We start from the raw sequence: 20,239 nt of genomic DNA, 5'->3' as shown, positions 1-20,239 counted from the left end.
AGTATTTCACCTTTCCCACTAAAGAAGACTTGCTTGCAAAGAAGTGTTTGGTTGCAAAGCCCTTGTTTGCTGGCACAGAGGTCTGACTCGTCTTTTAGTCAATGACGATATTTGTGCACTTATCAGAATGGATTTTTATCCACTTTTCTTTGCAGATCATCTTTAAAGGTACACTGTGCAGGAAATGGTCAAAAACAGTACTGCAACTATGCTGCTTATTGAAACTGGGCTGCCCATTGTCAAATTTGATCTTTTCATGAAAGTTTACTGAGTAATAAACTAATATTTTCAAGTATGGCCCAAGTACAGTCATTTTTGCAGCTAAAAATGGCTATTCCTGGAAATTCTAAATGGCGGACCATGGAGAAGATCCCCCTTTTCATGTATGAAAAGTGCATTTTTTCCAGTCATAATGAATACTTAGAATTTGATGGTGGTGATAAGTATTCATGAAAAACGTAACATTAGTGAATGGGTAGCATGAATTCTGGAAATAAACAACAAAAAATCTCACACAGTGTACCTTTAAATCATGAATATGTAGTTGTAGCTTAGTAAATAGGAGCTTCAGTTCCCTCCATAGGATTTATATAGGAGATTGACACTCTGGATTTTATGGCACATGTCTCTCTCTATCCTGTTGACTCTGTGAAATTGTGTCTTGGCCAAACACCGTCACATCATAATGTCACCACTCTACTGCATGATAGTGAGGAGGATGTTCTTTATTTGTCTTCCTCCAAACACCAGTCTGATGAGCCTGCACAGGTTCCTTTTTAAGCAAGGGTACCATTACCTGTGAGGCATGGGAACGCCCCCGCGTGACGTAGCCGAACGCAGCCAGATGATGTAAATCAGGTTAAGGGTACCATGCATGCACAGCAAGATTTTAATCATCAGTGACATTAAGTGTTACCAATAGTTTTCGTAATGATTGAGGTGCCATCTGCCTTAACATCATTGGCTAGCTCCTCCCGTGCAGTTCTATGGTGATTTATAACTGTTCTCCTGATCATTGAATCCCCAAAAGTTCAAATCTTGAATGGAGAGACAGACTGATTGATGGTCAGTTTTGCTTGTGGTTTAGTTTTGTAGCCCATTTCAACCTTGTCTGAAATCTTGTCCCTGGCATCCTTGGAAAGCTCTTTGGTCTTTCCCATGTTGCTGAGTTTTGAATCGGATTGACTGACTGACACTATGGACTGATTCTACTGATAGCAAGTGTATCATATGCAAGCATATGCAGCATAGCTTTTATGCAAGTCACTATTTCAAGGTGTTTTTAATAAACGTGTCTTTTTTAGTAAGCAAAAACATCGGCAAGGAATGAAATATTTATTGCCACTACTGTACGTTCTAATGATTAATACATATGCATGTACCTACCATAGACTGTACAATTGAAGTGCCAATGTGTCACCTCCCCAGTGTCCTCTGTTATTTGAAGGTGGTAGAGTCCAGACTGACTGGTGCTGATGTTTCTGATGGTGAGAGATCCTGTCTCTCTGTTCAGCAGCAGACTGTCTTTAAATATTCCATTGTATTCAGTTACAACTTCACCCCTGAACAACTGACTGTGAATTATTTGTGATTCTGAAAGTGACTTGACTGAAGTAAATGTCCATGTTAACCGTTCATTGCTTAGTAGTTTGCGTGTTTGAGGTTGTAAGGTAACAGGTTCTCCCTCTTGTCTCACCACTCTCATGATCTTCCCCTCAACTGCAAGACCTGTGAATAAAAAGACAGACATGCTCACTGCCAAAGAATTACAACATGTTAAGACATGCCCAGCTACCAAGCTACTCAGCTACCAAGCATGTTTCTCACTAGCCTGGTCTTCGGGTGCGAGCAAACAGCAAAGTTCATGTTTAGTAAAACAAGGCGCGCCCTCGGGTGTAATTCTTGCAGTTTTAATGTACTGGGTTAGCATGACAGACAGACGTTTCGGCATGAGCCTTCTTCAGCATCTTTAAAGAATTACACCCAAGAGTGCGGCTTGTTTTACTAAACATCTCACTAGCCTGGGAAATCCCATGCTGCTTTGCACAATTGGTCCAATCTGAAAGACACGTGTGGGAAGTTTCTCACTAATGTATTAAAAAAATAATTTGAATGGAACACTTGTATTTACTTACAAGCCTATCTTTATTGTAAACCAGTATGTTAGTTGTGCAGTCTCTGCTTTGACAATTAATTACAACACAGTGAGTCTTGTAGGCCTACTTCTTTTTTTACAGTCGCTAACCAACATTTGTCCAAAAATCTCTTCCTACTTTAAAGGGACACTGTGTGAGATTTTTAGTTGTTTATTTCCAGAATTCATGCTGCCCATTCACTAATGTTACCTTTTTCATGAATACTTACCACCAGCATCAAATTCTAAGTTTTCATGATGACTGGAAAAATTGCATTTTTCATACATGAAAAGGGGGATCTTCTCCATGGTCCACCATTTTGAATTTCCAAAAATAGCTATTTTTAGCTACAAAAATGACTGCACTTGGACCATACTAGAAAATATTTGTTTAATACTTAGTAAACTTTCATGTTATGATCAAATATGGCAATAGGAAGCCCAATTTCAATAAGCAGCATAGTTGCAGTACCTTTTTTGACCATTTCCTGCACAGTGTCACTTTAAAGATAATAATTACCGGTAGGCTATATAATAATAATTTAGGATTCAGCCAGATGCTTGAGAATACATTTAGATGGGGATCAAGGTTGAACTGCTTAGAAACCTTGGACCACAGTTCTATTAGGTGAGAGAATATGGGTGTGTTTTAAGCTCTCCTGATAGTTTAATAGACAAACATTGTAGTAGTGGCACTGGAGCAACAGACTGCTCAATACAGTGCCACGGCGGTGCCCTTTCTGGAGGAAGTGACCAGTGTGCCAGATGTCCCATATGGTGGAAAAAGTGCTACGAAAGAGGCATTGTAACCTTCATGACTTGCATGCATTGTGTTGACGTTAACAGCGATTTTTTTTCACGTGCGTTTCATGGAGAAAGTGGACATTACACATGAGGACAATGTTAACTTAGTACACTGGAATAATTATTATCACTTAAAACACTTTGTAAATTACAGGGAAAATGCTTATATTGGTGTGCTGTTGTGGGTGTCAAATTTTGTTATTGATGTATAATCAGGAACCCCCAATTTTTCCTCCCAAAACTGAAAATTCATGCAGTAGAGGATTGGTTTTTTTTTTTAGGTTTCATTTTTAAGCATTGAGATTCGGGGAAAAACGCCAATTATCAATTAATCGTATGTTGATTGATAAGGTCGAAAATATAAAAAATATAATTAGAAATCATGTATTAGGGGCTAAGGTTTAACATTCTTACATTTTGTTCCAAATAGACCAGAAATTAAGAAATGGCATCAACATAGGCCTATGTCAGACAACTTTTGAAGTTATGATTTCAAGGGTGCCGAAGGAGCCAAGTAAACTGGCCAATCATGGGTTTGTATAAACATAAACTACTGGTGAAAGGTTTGGGGTCAGCACACTTTCCTAACACAAAACTAATCTGACAATGTAACTTATTCCGTTTCAATTTCAGTTGTGGTTTAAAATCACTTATTGTTCTCTGAAATGAATGAATAAAACAAGCAAGCAATTTGATACTGGAAAAATAATTGTGGAATGAATAGGCCTACATATCAATACATTCTAGCATTATTCATAGCCATGCACAGAATAGACCGAAATATAACTTATCCTTAACGTTTGACTCATCAAGGTTTAGATCTTTGACATTCATGATATCGGCAACGGCACCGAGACTGTCTTTGAGGGTATCGGAGGGAGGTTTACCAACGTTCCACGCCAACTCTGTAAGTTAGCCTTCGTTACAGATGTCTTGGCTCAAGTATTGCGCCAGATGTGTTTTGTAGAGATAGGCTGTAACGCCGCATTATGTAATAACGGTGCAATATGTAATAATGTAACAAACTATTACATAATTCGGTGACAATTGCCGCATTGTGTAATAATTTACGCATTTCGTAATACATTTCTTGAACGCATTTCGTAATAACTTTTTTCTCATCTTGTAATAAATTATTACAAAATGCTAAATTTATTACGGAATGCAGCCGCAACTTTTTTTTTTATGGAAATGTAATAACATGGTGCATTATGTAATAATCTATATGGATTTTTTCTGCACTTGGATTCAGTAGGCACAGCACACATACATAGTCTCAGTGACATGGTAGTCACTGCCCTCTCTCTCTCTCATTCTTCTCAGTTCTCAAACTGCTCCAGAGTCGCGAATGATGCGGTTAAAACCGTTAGGAAATAATTTCACAACTTGTTGCGTGCAACGAGTCCAACGAATGTCTCGCATTTTCTGCTACATTACACCAATTTACAGCGACATTAATTAGGCCAGGTCTAAACACTTCACGAGGTGGTGAAAACTTGTCTTGCACTTGCGTGGGTCTGTAGAGAGAGAGAGAGAGAGAGAGAGAGAGAGAGAGAGAGAGAGAGTGTGTGTGTGTGTGTGTGTGTGTGCGCACGGAGACAAACCTGGCCCATATTGATCTTAAAGGGACACTGTGCAGGAAGTGGTCAAAAAAGGTACTGCAACTATGCTGCTCATTGAAACTGGGCTGCCTATTGCCACATTTGATCTTTACATGAAAGTGTACTAAGTAATGAGCAAATATGTTCTAGTATGGTCGAAGTACAGTCATTTTTGCAGAAAAAAAATGGCTATTTTTGGAAATTCAAAATGGCGGACCATGGAGAAGATCCCCCTTTTCATGTATGAAAAGTGCAATTTTTCCAGTCATAATGAATGCTTAGAATTTGATGGTGGTGGTCAGTATTCATGGAAAAGGTAACATTAGTGAATGGGCAGCATGAATTCTGGAAATAAACAACTAAAAATCTCACACAGTGTCCCTTTAAGCCCCATCTTGGCTCTTTGGAAATATTCTTAACATTACAAAGGCTATTTTAATATTTTCCCCCAAACAACATGAATCAAATCCCAGGAAAAGACCAACCATTATAAGTGACTCGTGGGGAGCTGTCCAGGCTGGTGGTGCTTAATTTTTCCCGATATTTGCCCGTGGAGTAGTGAGTCTTTCATGTCTGCCTACATGCGCACCAGGGTCTGACCATGGTGCTTTTTGCCCGTGGAGTGAGGAGACTGTCTTCTTGCAAAGCAAGAAGTCATAGCACCCGAGAAAAATGCCACTCTTTGTCCTATTTTCAATTTCAGTCCACTGTTCAGTAGGCCTAGGCTGCAATCAAATTCAATAGCCTATGCTCATCCACATGCACGCGAAAAACAATAACCCAAGCGGCGGGACTAATTCGATTATATCCCTTCCAAAAATGTCCGAACGTCACAAAAATCAGTTATTTGCATTGTCCGTAATTATACCAAACAAAAAGGTATCAATAGAAGAAATCAAGTCTTCAGTTTCAATAATCCACGTTACAAATCCTCAACAACAGCAAGCCATTCCTTCTCTGCTATGAGGCAAGCAACGGAACAAGTGCAGACAGTAGGCTATATGACCACGTTGATGCTGCACGGCTTGAAAGGATTCTGTCTAAATTAAATATCTTGGATAGCCTATATAGCCTATATGTTCTGCTAGCCTATCTCGCATGCGCCTTTTTGTGCGTCCGATAGGCCTATAAAAGAACCCTTCAGCGCAAGGACAAGTTAGGCGGTATATGACAAATGTAGAATTGCAATTAATGAAATCTCTCTGTCCGTATTCTCTCGTGGTTTTAGTATCCACAAAAGATTTGGCTTGTGTAACATTTGGGCAGTGAGGGCAGTTCATACATCTATAGGTGCCAATGGGTTTACGCAGCCAGGTTTCTCTCTTTTTCACCTGTAGGTGAGAGCGCATTAATTTATCTCCTAGGCTGGGTGCACTCTTTAAAGACACCATGGGTGGTTCTGGGAACACCTCACGTAGTTGCGCATCACTTTCAATAATGGACCAATTGTTCTTAATAATTTGCCTGATCCGCGTTGCATGTGTACTATATGTCGTAACAAAAAAAGGACGGGACTGCTGGTGGCGATGATGTTTCTTTTTGGTCAAAAACGTGTTGCGTTGTAGGGAGCGCGCTTCACTGTAGGCGTTTTGGATGGCTTCAGGGTGATAGGCTCTATCACTGAATCTTTTCTCCATCAGCTCGGCCTGCTCGTGAAAATCATTTTCGAAATCACAGATACGCCTTAATCTCTGGAATTGGCCGTGTGGAATATTTCTAATGAGATGCGGGGGATGGAATGAATCCGCTCTCAGAATGGTGTTCCGAGAGGTCGCCTTTCTAAATAAGGTGGTGTGCAGCTGTCCCTCCGCGTCTTTATATATCGTCAAATCCAGAAAGTTAATATTAGTTAATGAATATTCAAAGGAAGTCATCCAAAACGCATACAGTGAAGCACGCTCCCTACAACGCAACACGTTATTGACCAAAAAGAAACATCATCGCCATCAGCAGTCCCGTCCTTTTTTTGTTACGACAGTTCATAGATGTATGAACTGCCCCCACTGTCCAAATGTTACACAAGCCAAATCTTTTGTGGATCCTAAAACCACGAGAGAATATGGACAGAGAGATTTCATTAATTGCAATTCTACATTTGTCATATACCGCCTAACTTGTCCTTGCGCTGAAGGGTTCTTTTATATCGGACGCACAAAAAGGCGCATGCGAGATAGGCTAGCAGAACATAAATATGCTATCAGAGTGGGCAATTTTGACTATCCCATGGCGAAACATTTCAATGAATACCATGGTAAAAATGATTCTCTGCTGCGCATACAGAGCGTCGAGCATATCAAACCTCTTCCGAGGGGTGGGGACAGGCTAAAATGACTTAATCAGAGGCAGACTTTTTGGATACACTAACTGGATGCCATGCGCTATCCTGGTCTAAATGAGGATATTGATTTTACTTGTTTTTTGTGATGTTTATTTGTACTTCTGGTCATTTTTTCTGTGGCATCACTTATTACCCCAGGGTATTTTTAATCTTTGTTTTCTATGGTGTGCGCAAATGTGTGTAGTGCGTAATGGGTCACATGTGGTGATGTCACTATTTAAGGGAGGCCTTTCTTTTCAATGGTGAACGTAGCCCTGATGAAGACCTGGTGAGGTCGAAACATGTCGGATTTTTAATGTAACCCCAGCCCAGTACCATTTAAGGCTTTTTAATGTAACTTCCCGTTTGGACACCTTATTTTGGAGTGCCTGGATGAACTCTTCTCTCTACATGAACTGATCCCCGATATCCAAGAGCACCCAAAAACTTAAATGAACAGACTGAAGACTGCTTGAGCTTCCAGCCACCTGTGTGCCTTTCATTGCCAAAATAATGTTCTGACTTTTATCTAAATTATTTGGTGATATCCCTCACAACAGTGCAACAGCACATAGGCCTAATGGCGAGAGTTTTTCCCTCAGCACGTAATGAAAGCTAATCGGACGTCTAATGACAGGTGGTGCTGACGGACAGCGCATGAGGGAAAGAAGTTGCAAACTTGATCGTGTTCGGTTTCGTCAGTCCATTGGAACACTTCTGGATATAGAAAATGAATCTGTATTGCAACAAATCTAGTTAGGCCTAGGTCTATATAGGCTATCCAAGATATTTAATTTAGACAGAATCCTTTCAAGCCGTGCAGCATCAACGTGGTCATATAGACTACTGTCTGCACTTGTTCCGTTGCCTGCCTCATAGCAGAAAAGGAATGGCTTGCTGTTGTTGAGGATTTGTAACGTGGATTATCGAAACTGAAGACTTGATTTCTTCTATTGATACCTTTTTGTTTGGTATAATTACGGACAATGCAAATAACTGATTTTTGTGACGTTCGGACATTTTTGGAAGGAATATAATCGAATCAGTCCCGCCGCTTGGGTTATTGTTTTTCGCGTGCATGTGGATGAGCATAGGCTATTGAATTTGATTGCAGCCTAATAGGCCTACTGAACAGTGGACTGAAATTGAAAATAGGACAAAGAGTGGCATTTTTCTCGGGTGCTATGACTTCTTGCTTTGCAAGAAGGCAGTCTCCTTATTCCACGGGCAAAAAGCACCATGGTCAGACCCCGGCGCGCAAGGTCATGTAGGCAGACATGAAAGACTCACTACTCCACGGGCAAATATCGGGAAAAATTAAGCACCACCAGCATGGACAGCTCCCCACGAGTCACTTATAATGGTTGGGCTTTTCCTGGGATTTGATTCGTGTTGTTTGGGGGAAAATGTTAAAATAGCCTTTGTAATGTTAAGAATATTTCCAAAGAGCCAAGATGGGGCTTAAGATCAATATGGGCCAGGTTTGTCTCCGTGCGTACACACACACACACACACACTCTCTCTCTCTCTCTCTCTCTCTCTCTCTCTCTCTCTCTCTCTACAGACCCACGCAAGTGCAAGACAAGTTTTCACCACCTCGTGAAGTGTTTAGACCTGGCCTAATTAATGTCGCTGTAAATTGGTGTAATGTAGCAGAAAGTGCGAGACATTCGTTGGACTCGTTGCACGCAACAAGTTGTGAAATTATTTCTTAACGGTTTTAACCGCATCATTCGCGCAGGGGCGGCGCTACAGGGGTGGCTAGGGTAGCATTTGACCCCCCTGAAATCTGATTGGCTACCCCGAGTGCTCCCCCAGAAAATGTACAGTAGCCCCGCCCACTCGCGTTACACGAAGCGCATAGATCGCCCGCAAATCGCTATGGCGAGTGAAGAAAGGATAACCATTTTCCCCACCCACACATTTTGATGCAAGTTTGTGTACACACCGCCCTCGTGAATTTGGGCATATGGAGTACCATTCGAAAGCTTAGAATGCCGTCTGTCTAGTGGTATGCATAGGAACTCTGTTGTACGGTCTGACGGCAATGTGAATGGCAGATGTGTGCTTTTCCATCCTGAAGAAGAAAAGCATTAGAGAAATAACAGCTTATTTCAGACTCATTTCGTTTTCCTTATAATGAAAAGTTAGCTGTGTGCCATTTAAGATTTTTCAGTACTATATAGTGCTCTATATCCCATGTGATAAATCAATCGATTCGTTTTTGGTGGTAAATGAAAGTAGCATCATGATTAATTCCTGTGAATTCAACTCAAACCTCATGTCTAAAGTCCAAATATTCACTGGCATATGCTAATTGCTGTCTTTGTGTTGGAATAGACTATGCTAATGAGTATTTTAAAAGAATGTCCGTACAGCACCTTTGATAGCATTGTTATATGTGTGAATTGTAGCAAGTTCTTAGCAGCATTGCAACATTACAGTGACTGGATTTTAGTATGGAAGTAACTCTTTAATGTGCAGTCTGAGTTCAATTTGAACTTTGAAATTTGAGATTACATAAAAACACAGATGGTAGAAAATATTTTGATTAACTCTCAGACACCTAAGCATTCATTTCCTTTCAACCTAATTTTACTAAGTCTCTGATGCAGAAACTTTTAAGTTCATTTCTGAGAATTCTGTAGAAACGTTGAAAATCTGCAATAGGGCTTCAGTGAAACACTTATCTTTATCATCTCAAATCACTATATGATTCTTGTATACACAAACACAGATAGCCTACAGGTGTACACACCTGTCTGTGTATTCCAATGGCTTAGCACCCAGGTATTGGGCATTTACCTTCCAAATAAGAGCAGCCCTTCATATCACTTTTCTAAAAAACTTTTGTTTCCCACATTTCTGGCACATCTACATATTAAATAATTACTTCTACAATGGTTGAAATGTATTCAGAAAAGACAGCTAGCAGTATACAAAAATGGCCATGTTTTTACTTGGAATGTGTTCTTTTCTATACTATTTTCTCTCCGGAAATGACTGTGTGGTGTTGGGATACGTAGGCCTAATTTGAGTTAAGTTCAGTCAATGTAAGGCACTATATAGTTCTTTGTAAATCTTGCCATTTACAATGCAATGGGTTTCTGAGGGTCAAATCACAAAAAAATCTTACAAAAAAGCACAAAAAATAACTGATTACTGTTTGACATAATAGGAGACCTAAAACTTAAGGGTGCAGTTATAGGGTGCACAGCGGGTGTTATGGTTGCCAAATGTGACCAATGATTACCAACACAAAAATACTAAAAAGAACGCCTTAAGAATAAAATCCAGCCAGAATTAAACAGAAGTCTTGATTTATATGAACACAAATCTACAGAATAGGCCTATGTATCTGCCCAAAGCCCTTCTTTAACCCATAGATGACCATCGGAAACCGCTCAATCTGATAACACTCACAAGTGTCATAAGAACCCAAGAAAATCATTCTCTTTATCTATTCTATAGTGTTTGACTGTTTTTTTTCTTTGTGTAAGAGCATGCCCCTGTGAAATTCATGTGGCTACCCCATTGCTCCCCCAAGAATAAATGTCTGGTTCCGCCACTGCATTCGCGACTCTCGAGCAGTTTGAGAACTGAGAAGAATGAGAGAGAGAGAGGGCAGTGACTACCATGTCACTGAGACTATGTGTGTGTGCTGCGCCTACTGAATCCAAGTGCAGAAAAAAACATATCCATATAGATTATTACATAATGCACCATGTTATTACATTTCCATCAAAAAAAAAAGTTGCGGCCGCATTCCGTAATAAATTTCGCATTTTGTAATAATTTATTACAAGATGAGAAAAAAGTTATTACGAAATGCGTTCAAGAAATGTATTACGAAATGCGTAAATTATTACACAATGCGGCAATTGTCACCACATAGGATAGGATAGGATACTTTTTTTATTCAATATCCTTTCAGGAAATATGTACAGATCATTATTTTTAACATTGATATTGAAAGGTAAAAAACCCCCAAAAAGCCGCTATTGGCTGCTTGTCGCGGGGAAACCCAAAAGACAAAAAAAACAGAGAATAAAGAAAAAGACTAAAAGAAAAACAGAGTAAAAGAAGAGAAAAGAAAGGAGAAAAAAGAAAAGAAAAGTTATGAGTTTGAACTAAAAAAACGACATTTAGATCAGCACTCCATGTGACTTGGCCTCACACAAATCCCACCTCACTCACGCAACCCCCCCACCCCCAACAGTCACAAAGTGATATAGGTGACCCCCCCCCCCCCCCCTCCCCCCACACACACCTCACACAGACAGGTTGAAGGGCTATGTGTTTCGCTTACGAGTTACAGTTCATTTTACAGGGTGGGCCTTTTCCATATCTCAAGGCAATTAGCATCTATGGGGTATATTTACACAATAGCATTTTTTTCATTTCTCTTTTAATTTTTTTTTAGTGATTCATAATGTAATTATGTAATAATTTCTTACATTATTACATATTGCACCGTTATTACATAATGCGGCGTTACATAGGCCTACAAATGAATAGGAGATGACAAGTCAGCTTGAGACGTGAAAGAACGACTGGCTCAGCTGTAGGCCAATCTGCAAACTTTCCAATAGGCTACAGTAGCCTACCTTATTAAGTTGCGGTATGATTTAATATTTTAGGCAATGTTTTACGCCCTTCACACTATCAATCAGTAAAGAAACCGTGATGCTGAGTGTTGTCTATGCCACCTAGTCTATTTGGCACGAATTGCTGCAAGGCGTCGGTTTATCGCAAGGTGACAGATAGATAGCCTCTTAACGCACAGTAGCCACCATCCGCCGTCTAGAAAAAGTAAAATCTTGCGCCTCCACAGAATTTGCAGGGTAGATGACGAAATTGAGACTCGGTGCAAATAGTGTACGAGCGGTCCATCAATAAGGGATATGATGCTGGTAATTTAAATGCATGCCTGGAGAAGGCGCGCAATTTGGCGCGCAGTGCCTGTTGGAGAAACAGGTGCGCAACCAAGAGAAACCGCCCGACTGGCCATGGTTAATGCATTTTCCTACGCGACTGCCAGGTCAAAGTGTGGACGCATACACTCCACCTCATAACTGGCTACGTGACTTCCCCTGAGGTATTTTCCCCTTCCCCTTTATTGTGTCAACTGCAACGCCACGAACAGGTGACACTTTCTCCCACCCTCCTATAGGTCTACTGGAAGAGTTTTTTTTCATGAAGCGATTCACATGCCGCACGTCTTCCGTTGTTTATCATCATGTTTATCATCATAAGATCTGTGTGATGAAGCGGTCTGTACACTGTGTATTAACTCCAAAAGTACTTTATTTCATGTTAACAAGAGGACGTTGGATCGAAACGTTGCCGTATGTTAAAATGAAATAAAGTAGGCCCTAGGCCTATTTTGGAGTTAATACACAGTGTGCGGAGTCAGACCGCTTCATCACACTATCTAGGCCTACTACCTTTTGTCTGGCACCTGGACAACTAGGCCTACTTGTGGATGTGCGCACCCTACTTCTAAACACACTAGGCTATAATATAAGATCTAACATCCCCCGTCTGCATGGTCCAGTCCAACCACGACGCAGAAATGGAAAATTGAAATATTAACTCACTTTACTTTGGTTTCAAATGCACCTATTTGCCCTTTCAAAAGCCACCGACAAATTAGGCCTAGGCCTACAATAACATGAACAAACAACATCAATTTTCTGTTTTCTGAGTTGTCTGACAAATTGAAAATTGAAGTGCTGTAGTCTAGGCCTACGCAGAACGCAGGTATAAGGAATATACCCACTTCCAAATTTCAGGGATTTCACTTCAGTAGGCCTATACCCATTTAAAATTGATTGATCCATTATTTAGAATAGCACAAATATAAACAGAATACCCACTTCAGAAAATGTTAATATGTATACCCACCACAAAAAAGTAGACTACACCACTGTTTGAACCCATTTTTCACCTTTTCCATGTGAATTCCGAAAATGGATCAAAGTAGCATATATAGGTAATTGGTGAGAGCTGTGACGTTATTGGGTTGCTATTATAAAAGCAAAATAGGCCTACATGTTGAAAAAAGTAGGTAGCCTACCATAGAAAACCTTTTGCATCACGCGTGTGGTTTGAAGATAACGAAAGTTTAACATTTCATGCAATTCATCTTTCCAAAGACCCAACAGCTTAGAACTTGAGGTATTTTAGACCAGTCTAGTCTATAGCTTTGTGTGGAAAGATAATACAGTCTTAGAAAACGTGATAATTCTGGCTACTACAATTTACCCGTTTATTGCTGTAAACTTAATCCGAACAACAGCCTGCACATAAGGCTATCGTGAACTAAACATGCGCAACAGACTAGGTAAGCTCCTTACCAGTGAGAAAAAACAGTAGTGTGACAATCATCGCATAATTATTGATGAATTTTCCGTTTCCCTTGAATTATCTTATCCACCATCCACGGTGCCTTTGTTTTCAAGTCTAACTTAACCGTCTGATGTTTCATGCCATGGCCACCCGAAGAGGCGGGATTTGGGTTGTGAATTCTCGTGCACGAGAGCTGAGGTCGGTGGCGACGTGCACGAGGGTGGTTTTAGTATTTTGTCCATATTCAACAACATTACTTTAATTCTCAATCATAAATCATCAGTTAATCAAGTAGTAGTTACGCGCGCTATGAAAATATGACACCGCAGTAGGCATTGCATCAAGTCAGACTTGAGCAATAATTAGGCTACATGTATAGCCTACTCTGTACAAATGGTTTCAAAATAATGTAGCCTATGCCTGTCTGCTCAACAGCCTACTCTCCGGACTCATCATCCTTTTCCACGGAGCGCCCATTTTATTGTAATCTGACACGACCGGATATCCATAGCGGACTAGGATAACAGAGACTACTTTCGTTTTAAGATAGCCTATTACCATGTTTGACTCTCACATGTCTGGATTTTCAGAGAATTCCAATTTATTTTCGTACTGGTATTTAAAAAGTTTATGTTCATCATGAAATAGCCCTACAGTATATGCACTGCACCTTTTTTATCCCAAGCCATGGCACTAAAACATAGGGCACTAACAGTAGGGTAGGCTAAAGTTTCTCTGTAAAATGTGGAAGTAAGAGGTTTGGAGTTTATGGGGCTTTCCATTGACTCCCATATGAATGACCCAAGAAAGAAATCCTACTGACACAAGGGTCCATTTATATGTTATGAATGATGGTTCCAAAATCTTCTAGGCCTAATTTGCCTTTAGGGTTATGCTTTGATGTGCATTATTCCATTTTGTATGTTCATTAAGCTGGTTAAGATGCAACTGGCCCCCTGAACAAGGCCTATACTTATAGTGGTAAAACGAGCAACATTCCACCAACCGCCACAGATTTACATCAGTATTGGAAACCACATCTTTTCACACCCTTTCTTGATTTTTCACACTTTGATTTACCAAATCTCTTTTAATCTTTTGTGAACACACCACATCCTGTGTGGTGTTCTGGCCATCTTCCGTCATTCAACCATGTTCTGATATGTAGGCCTAATAGAAATTCATGACAATATTGACAGACAGTGTTAGCTAATAATAATCCTTTCCATAAAACCAATTAAGGATCTAAAGCAACAGCACTAAAAACTAACTAAAAGGAACAAAATGTAGAATTTCACAATCACATGTTCTTTTGTCTCCTCATTTAGTCACAAAATGTGTGTATAATATTTGATGGAGTATAGGCCATAATTTTGGTCATAAACTGTGGAATGGAATGAGTTAGCGAAAGCTGAACTATGGCTGTCTGTGTGTGGTATTCTGACTGACCACATCCTCTGCTTCTCTTTAGGCCTACTGACAGACAAGATTAAACTCGGCTGCTCTGCATTCAGACCGTCTGTAATGAACTGTGGACTGAAAGTTATTGATTTTCTTTACACTTTTATGATGTAGGCTTAGAATACATGGTGATCACTCTGTTAAAATATGTGAACCGCATCTCAATCAAAAATGTAGGTTGTCATTTCTGCTGGGACTACCACACTCACAGCCCAATGTATGTATCTTGCAAGCACACTCCAAAACCTGCAAAATGGTTACTTTGGGAGATGCATACATACATTCACTATAGCTTGACTTAGTTTATGGATACGTGAGGACTGACATCACATCCCATATTACACTCCCTCTTTACCTAAAATATCAGATGGAACACGTCTGTGCTTTTTAAAAGTATAGGCCTGTATATTTGTGCTTGGGTAACAGAAGCAATTGTCACCCATACCTGTTTGATTCTGTTACCCTTGCATATTCAGACATACAGCATGTTCATAAGAATAGGGGGCCCATAACCACATTGTTTGTAGCCATTGCTTAGAAAGACACATTCAGTGTCTTGTTTCAGTACCCCTAGCCCCATACACCTCACCACATACAGCTACAGTAAAGCCAAAGTCACATTTTCCACATGCTGACGCACACACTATATGCTCTTGTTTCGTGAGAACAGTGTCACTGCATTAACCAGGATTAAACTCTCACACTCTGTGGTTCTTAGTTTGATATTAAGGCTGCTAATGAACACAATTTGGAATAAAAGTCATAAATGAATGATTAATAGCCTTGCCACAAATACAAAAATACATGTTGAGATAGTATTCACACTTCATAAATAATTATCAGGAAATTATGAATGTGACTTGTTCTTAAGTAGCCTACATTTTCTCATCTGATATAACTCTTGAATGCATATGGACCTTGCATGAACTAGAGAAATGTGAGGGTTAGTGTGTTAACAGAAGGAGGCCTACACTTACAGTAATGCCCCTTTTCTTAAAAAGGATTAACAGATTGCACACAGACAGTACTCATTACACACCCTAGCACCAGCAAAACAGAGATGCTCCTGCCCCCCTGTACATCAACAGAGAGAGTGGACTCATTTAAATTCCTAGGAGTATACATCTCTGCTGATCTCTCCTGGTCAATCACCACCGAAGCTCTGATAAAAAAAAGAAGCCCAGCAGCGATTGCACTTCCTGAGAGTGTTTAAAAGAGAACATCTAGACACAAGCAGTTTGCTGGTGACCTTTTACCGTTCCACCATTGGGCCTGCTGACCTACAGAGTGTCAGTGTGGCACTTAAGCTGTACTGAGGCTGACAGCAATAGTCTACAGAGGTTTACCAACACAGCACAACCCTGCCTCCCATAATCTCCATTTACAACTCTCGCTGCCTAAGCAGACCCAGGAGTATATAATTAAAGACCAGACCACACGCACCCTGGATTCCATCTGCTCTCACTGTTGCCCTCTGGCAGGCACTGTAAGTCATTGTCAGCTAGATCCAATAGAAGAACAGCTTCTTCCCCAAAGTTGTCACTATACTGAATGTACACTTACAAGACTGTGTTCATCTATGCAGGACTCTGTGCACCTCGTATGGAAGCTCAAATGTCAAACCTAGGCAATTGCAGAGGGCCCAGCCCGTACCAAATCTGTCCTCCATAGGGCCCAAAAACTGTCATACCGCAGATAACACACAAAAAATAGGCTTGATCTTAATTTGTCACTGTAAAATAATTGAAGATCTATATGAGACAAAACACGTGAATAGCACGCAAAACACAGAATTTCATGTCTAGGCTATATAATGCCTTTTGAGAGCCCCATGTTTATATTTTGCCTAGGACCCCAAAATGGATAGATCTGCCTGTACACCTGAAACTGTATAAGGACATAACACTTTTGAAAAGAAAGCATAGCCTATTGCTCCACCCTCTTATTTAGTGCTTCCAGAAGAGGTGCGGACATCATTCAGCACCGAGATGCAAAAGAGCTCTATCATGCACTATATGTGGATATGCTGGAGAGCATCTTATTTTATCGTATTGGTTTGTTGTGGGGGTAAGTCATCACAAATCCCAGACAATTATAGGCATTGCGTTTGGATAAAACTGTATCAAAATTATTATGTCAAATGGCTCATGAGAGACATATTATATTGTAATTATTCGCCCACTTTTATGTTGTTACGTATATATAATGCTTTGTACAGTTTGATCTTTTGACATTCATAGAGTTGGGCAGCCAGGGGAATCGTATTTGCGAAACAAATGAGGCTCACCTCATCTTTCACGTGGTTGGGTGCATGTAAGATACTGTTGAAGCAATTTTAGCACACCAAAGATCATGGCAACCCTAATGCTTACCATGAAGTGCATTAGCTAAGATTTACATTATTATCCTCCAGACCAGATTAGGAAATGCAGAAACCATCAGACAGCTGAAGAGCACCAGAGGCACAGCAAATATAGAAATGTATTTACGCACAAAAACAATAACTTTATTTACTATATTAATCCAGACAACTACAGGGGAATAAGTTATGTGTTGTTTATGTTGTAATCTCAGGTGAGACGGCACACATGAGGACAGATTGACAGCCAGGTGGATAACAGACAGGACTGTCTGGATGAAGTCCCCTGGATGGTCCTTGAACATTAAAAAAAAAATGTTGCTTGATTATATTATATCTAAGTGTCTGTTGTTCCTAACCCAAATTTGTACCAATTTCTTTTATTCTTATAAGCAAATTGTCACAACTTATACTGAGAGTTGTGATTAGATGCCTCAGATGCCTTCCCTTAGCAACTCTAAAATGTCTTTGATTCTAATTGTGTAATGTTTCATTTCTCCATTTCTTGTTTTTTTTGTGTGAAGCAAGTTGAACTGCGTCTGTGTATGAAATACTCTACAAATAAACTTGTCTTTTTTTGATTTGTAGAATGATGCTGGTCTGAAAACAGATTCACTCCATCATGGACACCAGTTGTTGGGCTTCAGGGAAGAGCTGTAGTGTTTGAAACAAAGATATCTGGATCTGTTGGCACTATGAAGAATGGAGAAGAAAAGACCCTTGCAATTGTTATGAAGGGTCAACTTAAAACTTTTGCAACCCACCTGGTAAATCGACTGCACTGGCACCATCAGACTGGCTACTTCTCTCTCCAGAACTTATCAATGAAAGACTCAGGCAGATACATCATAGAAAGCCTTGACTACTCCACAAAACAGCTGTATCAACTGATGGTGTATGGTAAGTTTATAATTAATTACACAGTAAGGCCGGCCGCACATTGGCTTCGACAGCACTACGGCGCATTTTCGCTTCAATTCGGAATAGCAATTAGAGACAAGTTCTATTTTGTCTGCGCCACCCATTGACTATCAATGCTATGTTCTTGTGAAATTGGGTTTGGGGGTCCGAATTCTGTCAGAAGCAAAAGTGCACCGCAGTGCTGTCGGAGCCACTGTGCGGCCGGCCTAAGGGGTTACTACTGATGTTCTACAAAGGCTAATCTCAGAGCTATGAGTGGTGGATCAATGTGTCTTAAAGGCCTATCTCAATCACTAAAACCATATTCTATTCATGTGAAAGAAAGTGCATTCAAATTGTGCTTGCAGGTGCACAGCCCACCAGCAGATAGCATTGAGTAATTATTATCTACTGTGTTTCAGCAACTTTAATTCAAGCTAGGATGATATTAATTACAGTTACACCCTTTATTGAAAGCCCAACTGGGAAACTCTAACTCCCATTGCCATTGAAACATAGCACTCCACAGCACACAAGTGCACATTGTACACAACGAAATTTCATTTATGCCTCACCCATGCAAGGGGGCCGCCCCCAATGGCGACCGAAAGGGAGCAGTGCGGCAGGACAGTATAATGCTCAGGGTACCTCAGTCATGGAGGAGGATGGGGGACAGCACTAGTTAATTACTCCCTCCTCCAACCTGGCGGGTCGAGAGTTGAACTGGCAACATTTGGGCTAAAAGTCTGACGCCCTACCTGCTTACACATGATTGCCTTTAACTTCTTAGCCTAACACTAAGTTTTGATGGAGAAGGTGGTATCCGCTAGCATTAACGTCTGAGTGTAAATTCACTTTTTTCAACACCAGCCAAAATGACTAGTAGATGTTAAACACACACTCATTAATGGGTCAAAGTGAGTACGTTTGTCTTTAACCCAACTGAAATTTCAACAGAATTTGGCTGGTTGGTGTTCATTTAGAGCCTTGATTATCACGTATTGGGCCCCCATACAAACATGTTTTGCTGTGTAATATTCTTCTCCCAGACAAGACTGTGCTGGTGTTTATGTCTAACATCAGTGTTTGAATTGAATTCTCTCCCATCTGCAGAGGTCCACAAGCCTCACCTGAAGCTGTATGACAAAGAGTTCCTGTGTCTGGATGTGCTATGAAGAAAAGAGCAGAAATGTGTCTCTGGCCTGGTTCAAAGAAGATGTTCTTCTCAACCAAACCAAGAACTACAATACCATCCTTCATGGTCTTGAACATATAAGTGAAAATTCCCCTATTTACTACTGCGTTGCCTCAAGCCCTGCCACTAATCAGACTGTCCATCTATTGCACGAAGATATAAACAACGAGTGCCTTGCAGGTACTGATGAAGGTGAGACTGCCGAGTGTCTATTCTCAAACCAGTCTCATGAGTTTGCGTGGAATACTTCTTTGATAGAAACAAATCCAACATGATGTTGTGATGAACTATGCCATTTTTAGTGAGTTCGCACATTGTGTCCATGTTTCTGTGTATTTCAAGGTGTATTACAGGTGTAGTTCCACCTCTAATAATCCAACTGGTTCTCTTTTGGTTTTGGGGTTTAATTCGTTTTCCAATTGTTTGATGATATGATGGGCGGCTTGATGGTTATGGAGTTATTGGAAGCTATTGTATGTTTCACTTATAATTCAAGAGTGTTGTCAAGTTTTAAAATATGTGTTTCTCATTCAGCAGGTCCAAACATCAACCACATAACAATCTCCATTGCTGTTCTCTGTGCAGTCTTAGTGGGTGGAATATTCTGCTGGAGGAAAATAAAAGGCATGTGGCTATTTTCTCATATTTTCCTTTGCTATAAGAATACACAGTGTACTAATTTTAACTTAAAAGCTATTGCATTGGAATTATATACCAAAGCCGAATGGAACGGACACGAGAAGGACGCTGTCTTTCTGCTTAAGCTAGATTTATGCTTCGGACGCATAGCCTCTGCGTCTGTCTGTTTTCTATCTATGCGAGTCCACGCCCCCCTCTCAGAGGCTCTGCGCCCGTCGTCGAGCGCCTCGAAAAAATTCAAACTATCCGTCGGACGGACGAGTACGCAGACAAAAAGGCGCTATGATTGGTCGTCTTGCTACTTCCTTGTTCTGTTCTTGTGGCAGCGCAATGCCAGTAGTTTGCGAGAGCAGAGCTGTATTCTGTTAAAAACTTTATTAATGCCTTGTGTGTAAATGTGTGTAAATACACGAAGCTACAAGCTAAGTAACAAACAATGCATCAGTTGAACACTCGTGGCACAATGCCTGCGGTTTTA

At 40.4% G+C, this 20,239-nt stretch overlaps 1 protein-coding gene across 1 annotated transcript in view; it reads right to left on the bottom strand.

The window, feature by feature from the left end:
• LOC134465989 (natural killer cell receptor 2B4-like) overlaps positions 1 to 19,187 on the bottom strand; it is a 33,068-nt gene extending 13,881 nt beyond the window's left edge. The window contains exons 1-2 of the mRNA XM_063219888.1: positions 19,058 to 19,187; positions 1,387 to 1,728 (exon numbers count right to left, since the gene is read on the bottom strand). Coding sequence (XP_063075958.1) covers positions 1,387 to 1,728; positions 19,058 to 19,187 — 472 coding nt within the window. The remainder of the gene's footprint in view (positions 1 to 1,386; positions 1,729 to 19,057) is intronic.
• Between the last annotated feature and the right edge of the window lie 1,052 nt (positions 19,188 to 20,239).

The sequence above is a fragment of the Engraulis encrasicolus genome, chromosome 16 (assembly GCF_034702125.1).
Source record: "Engraulis encrasicolus isolate BLACKSEA-1 chromosome 16, IST_EnEncr_1.0, whole genome shotgun sequence".
Lineage (NCBI taxonomy): Eukaryota > Metazoa > Chordata > Actinopteri > Clupeiformes > Engraulidae > Engraulis > Engraulis encrasicolus.
Note: the sequence above shows the minus strand (reverse complement) of the source record. Positions and strands in the feature narration are given on the sequence as shown.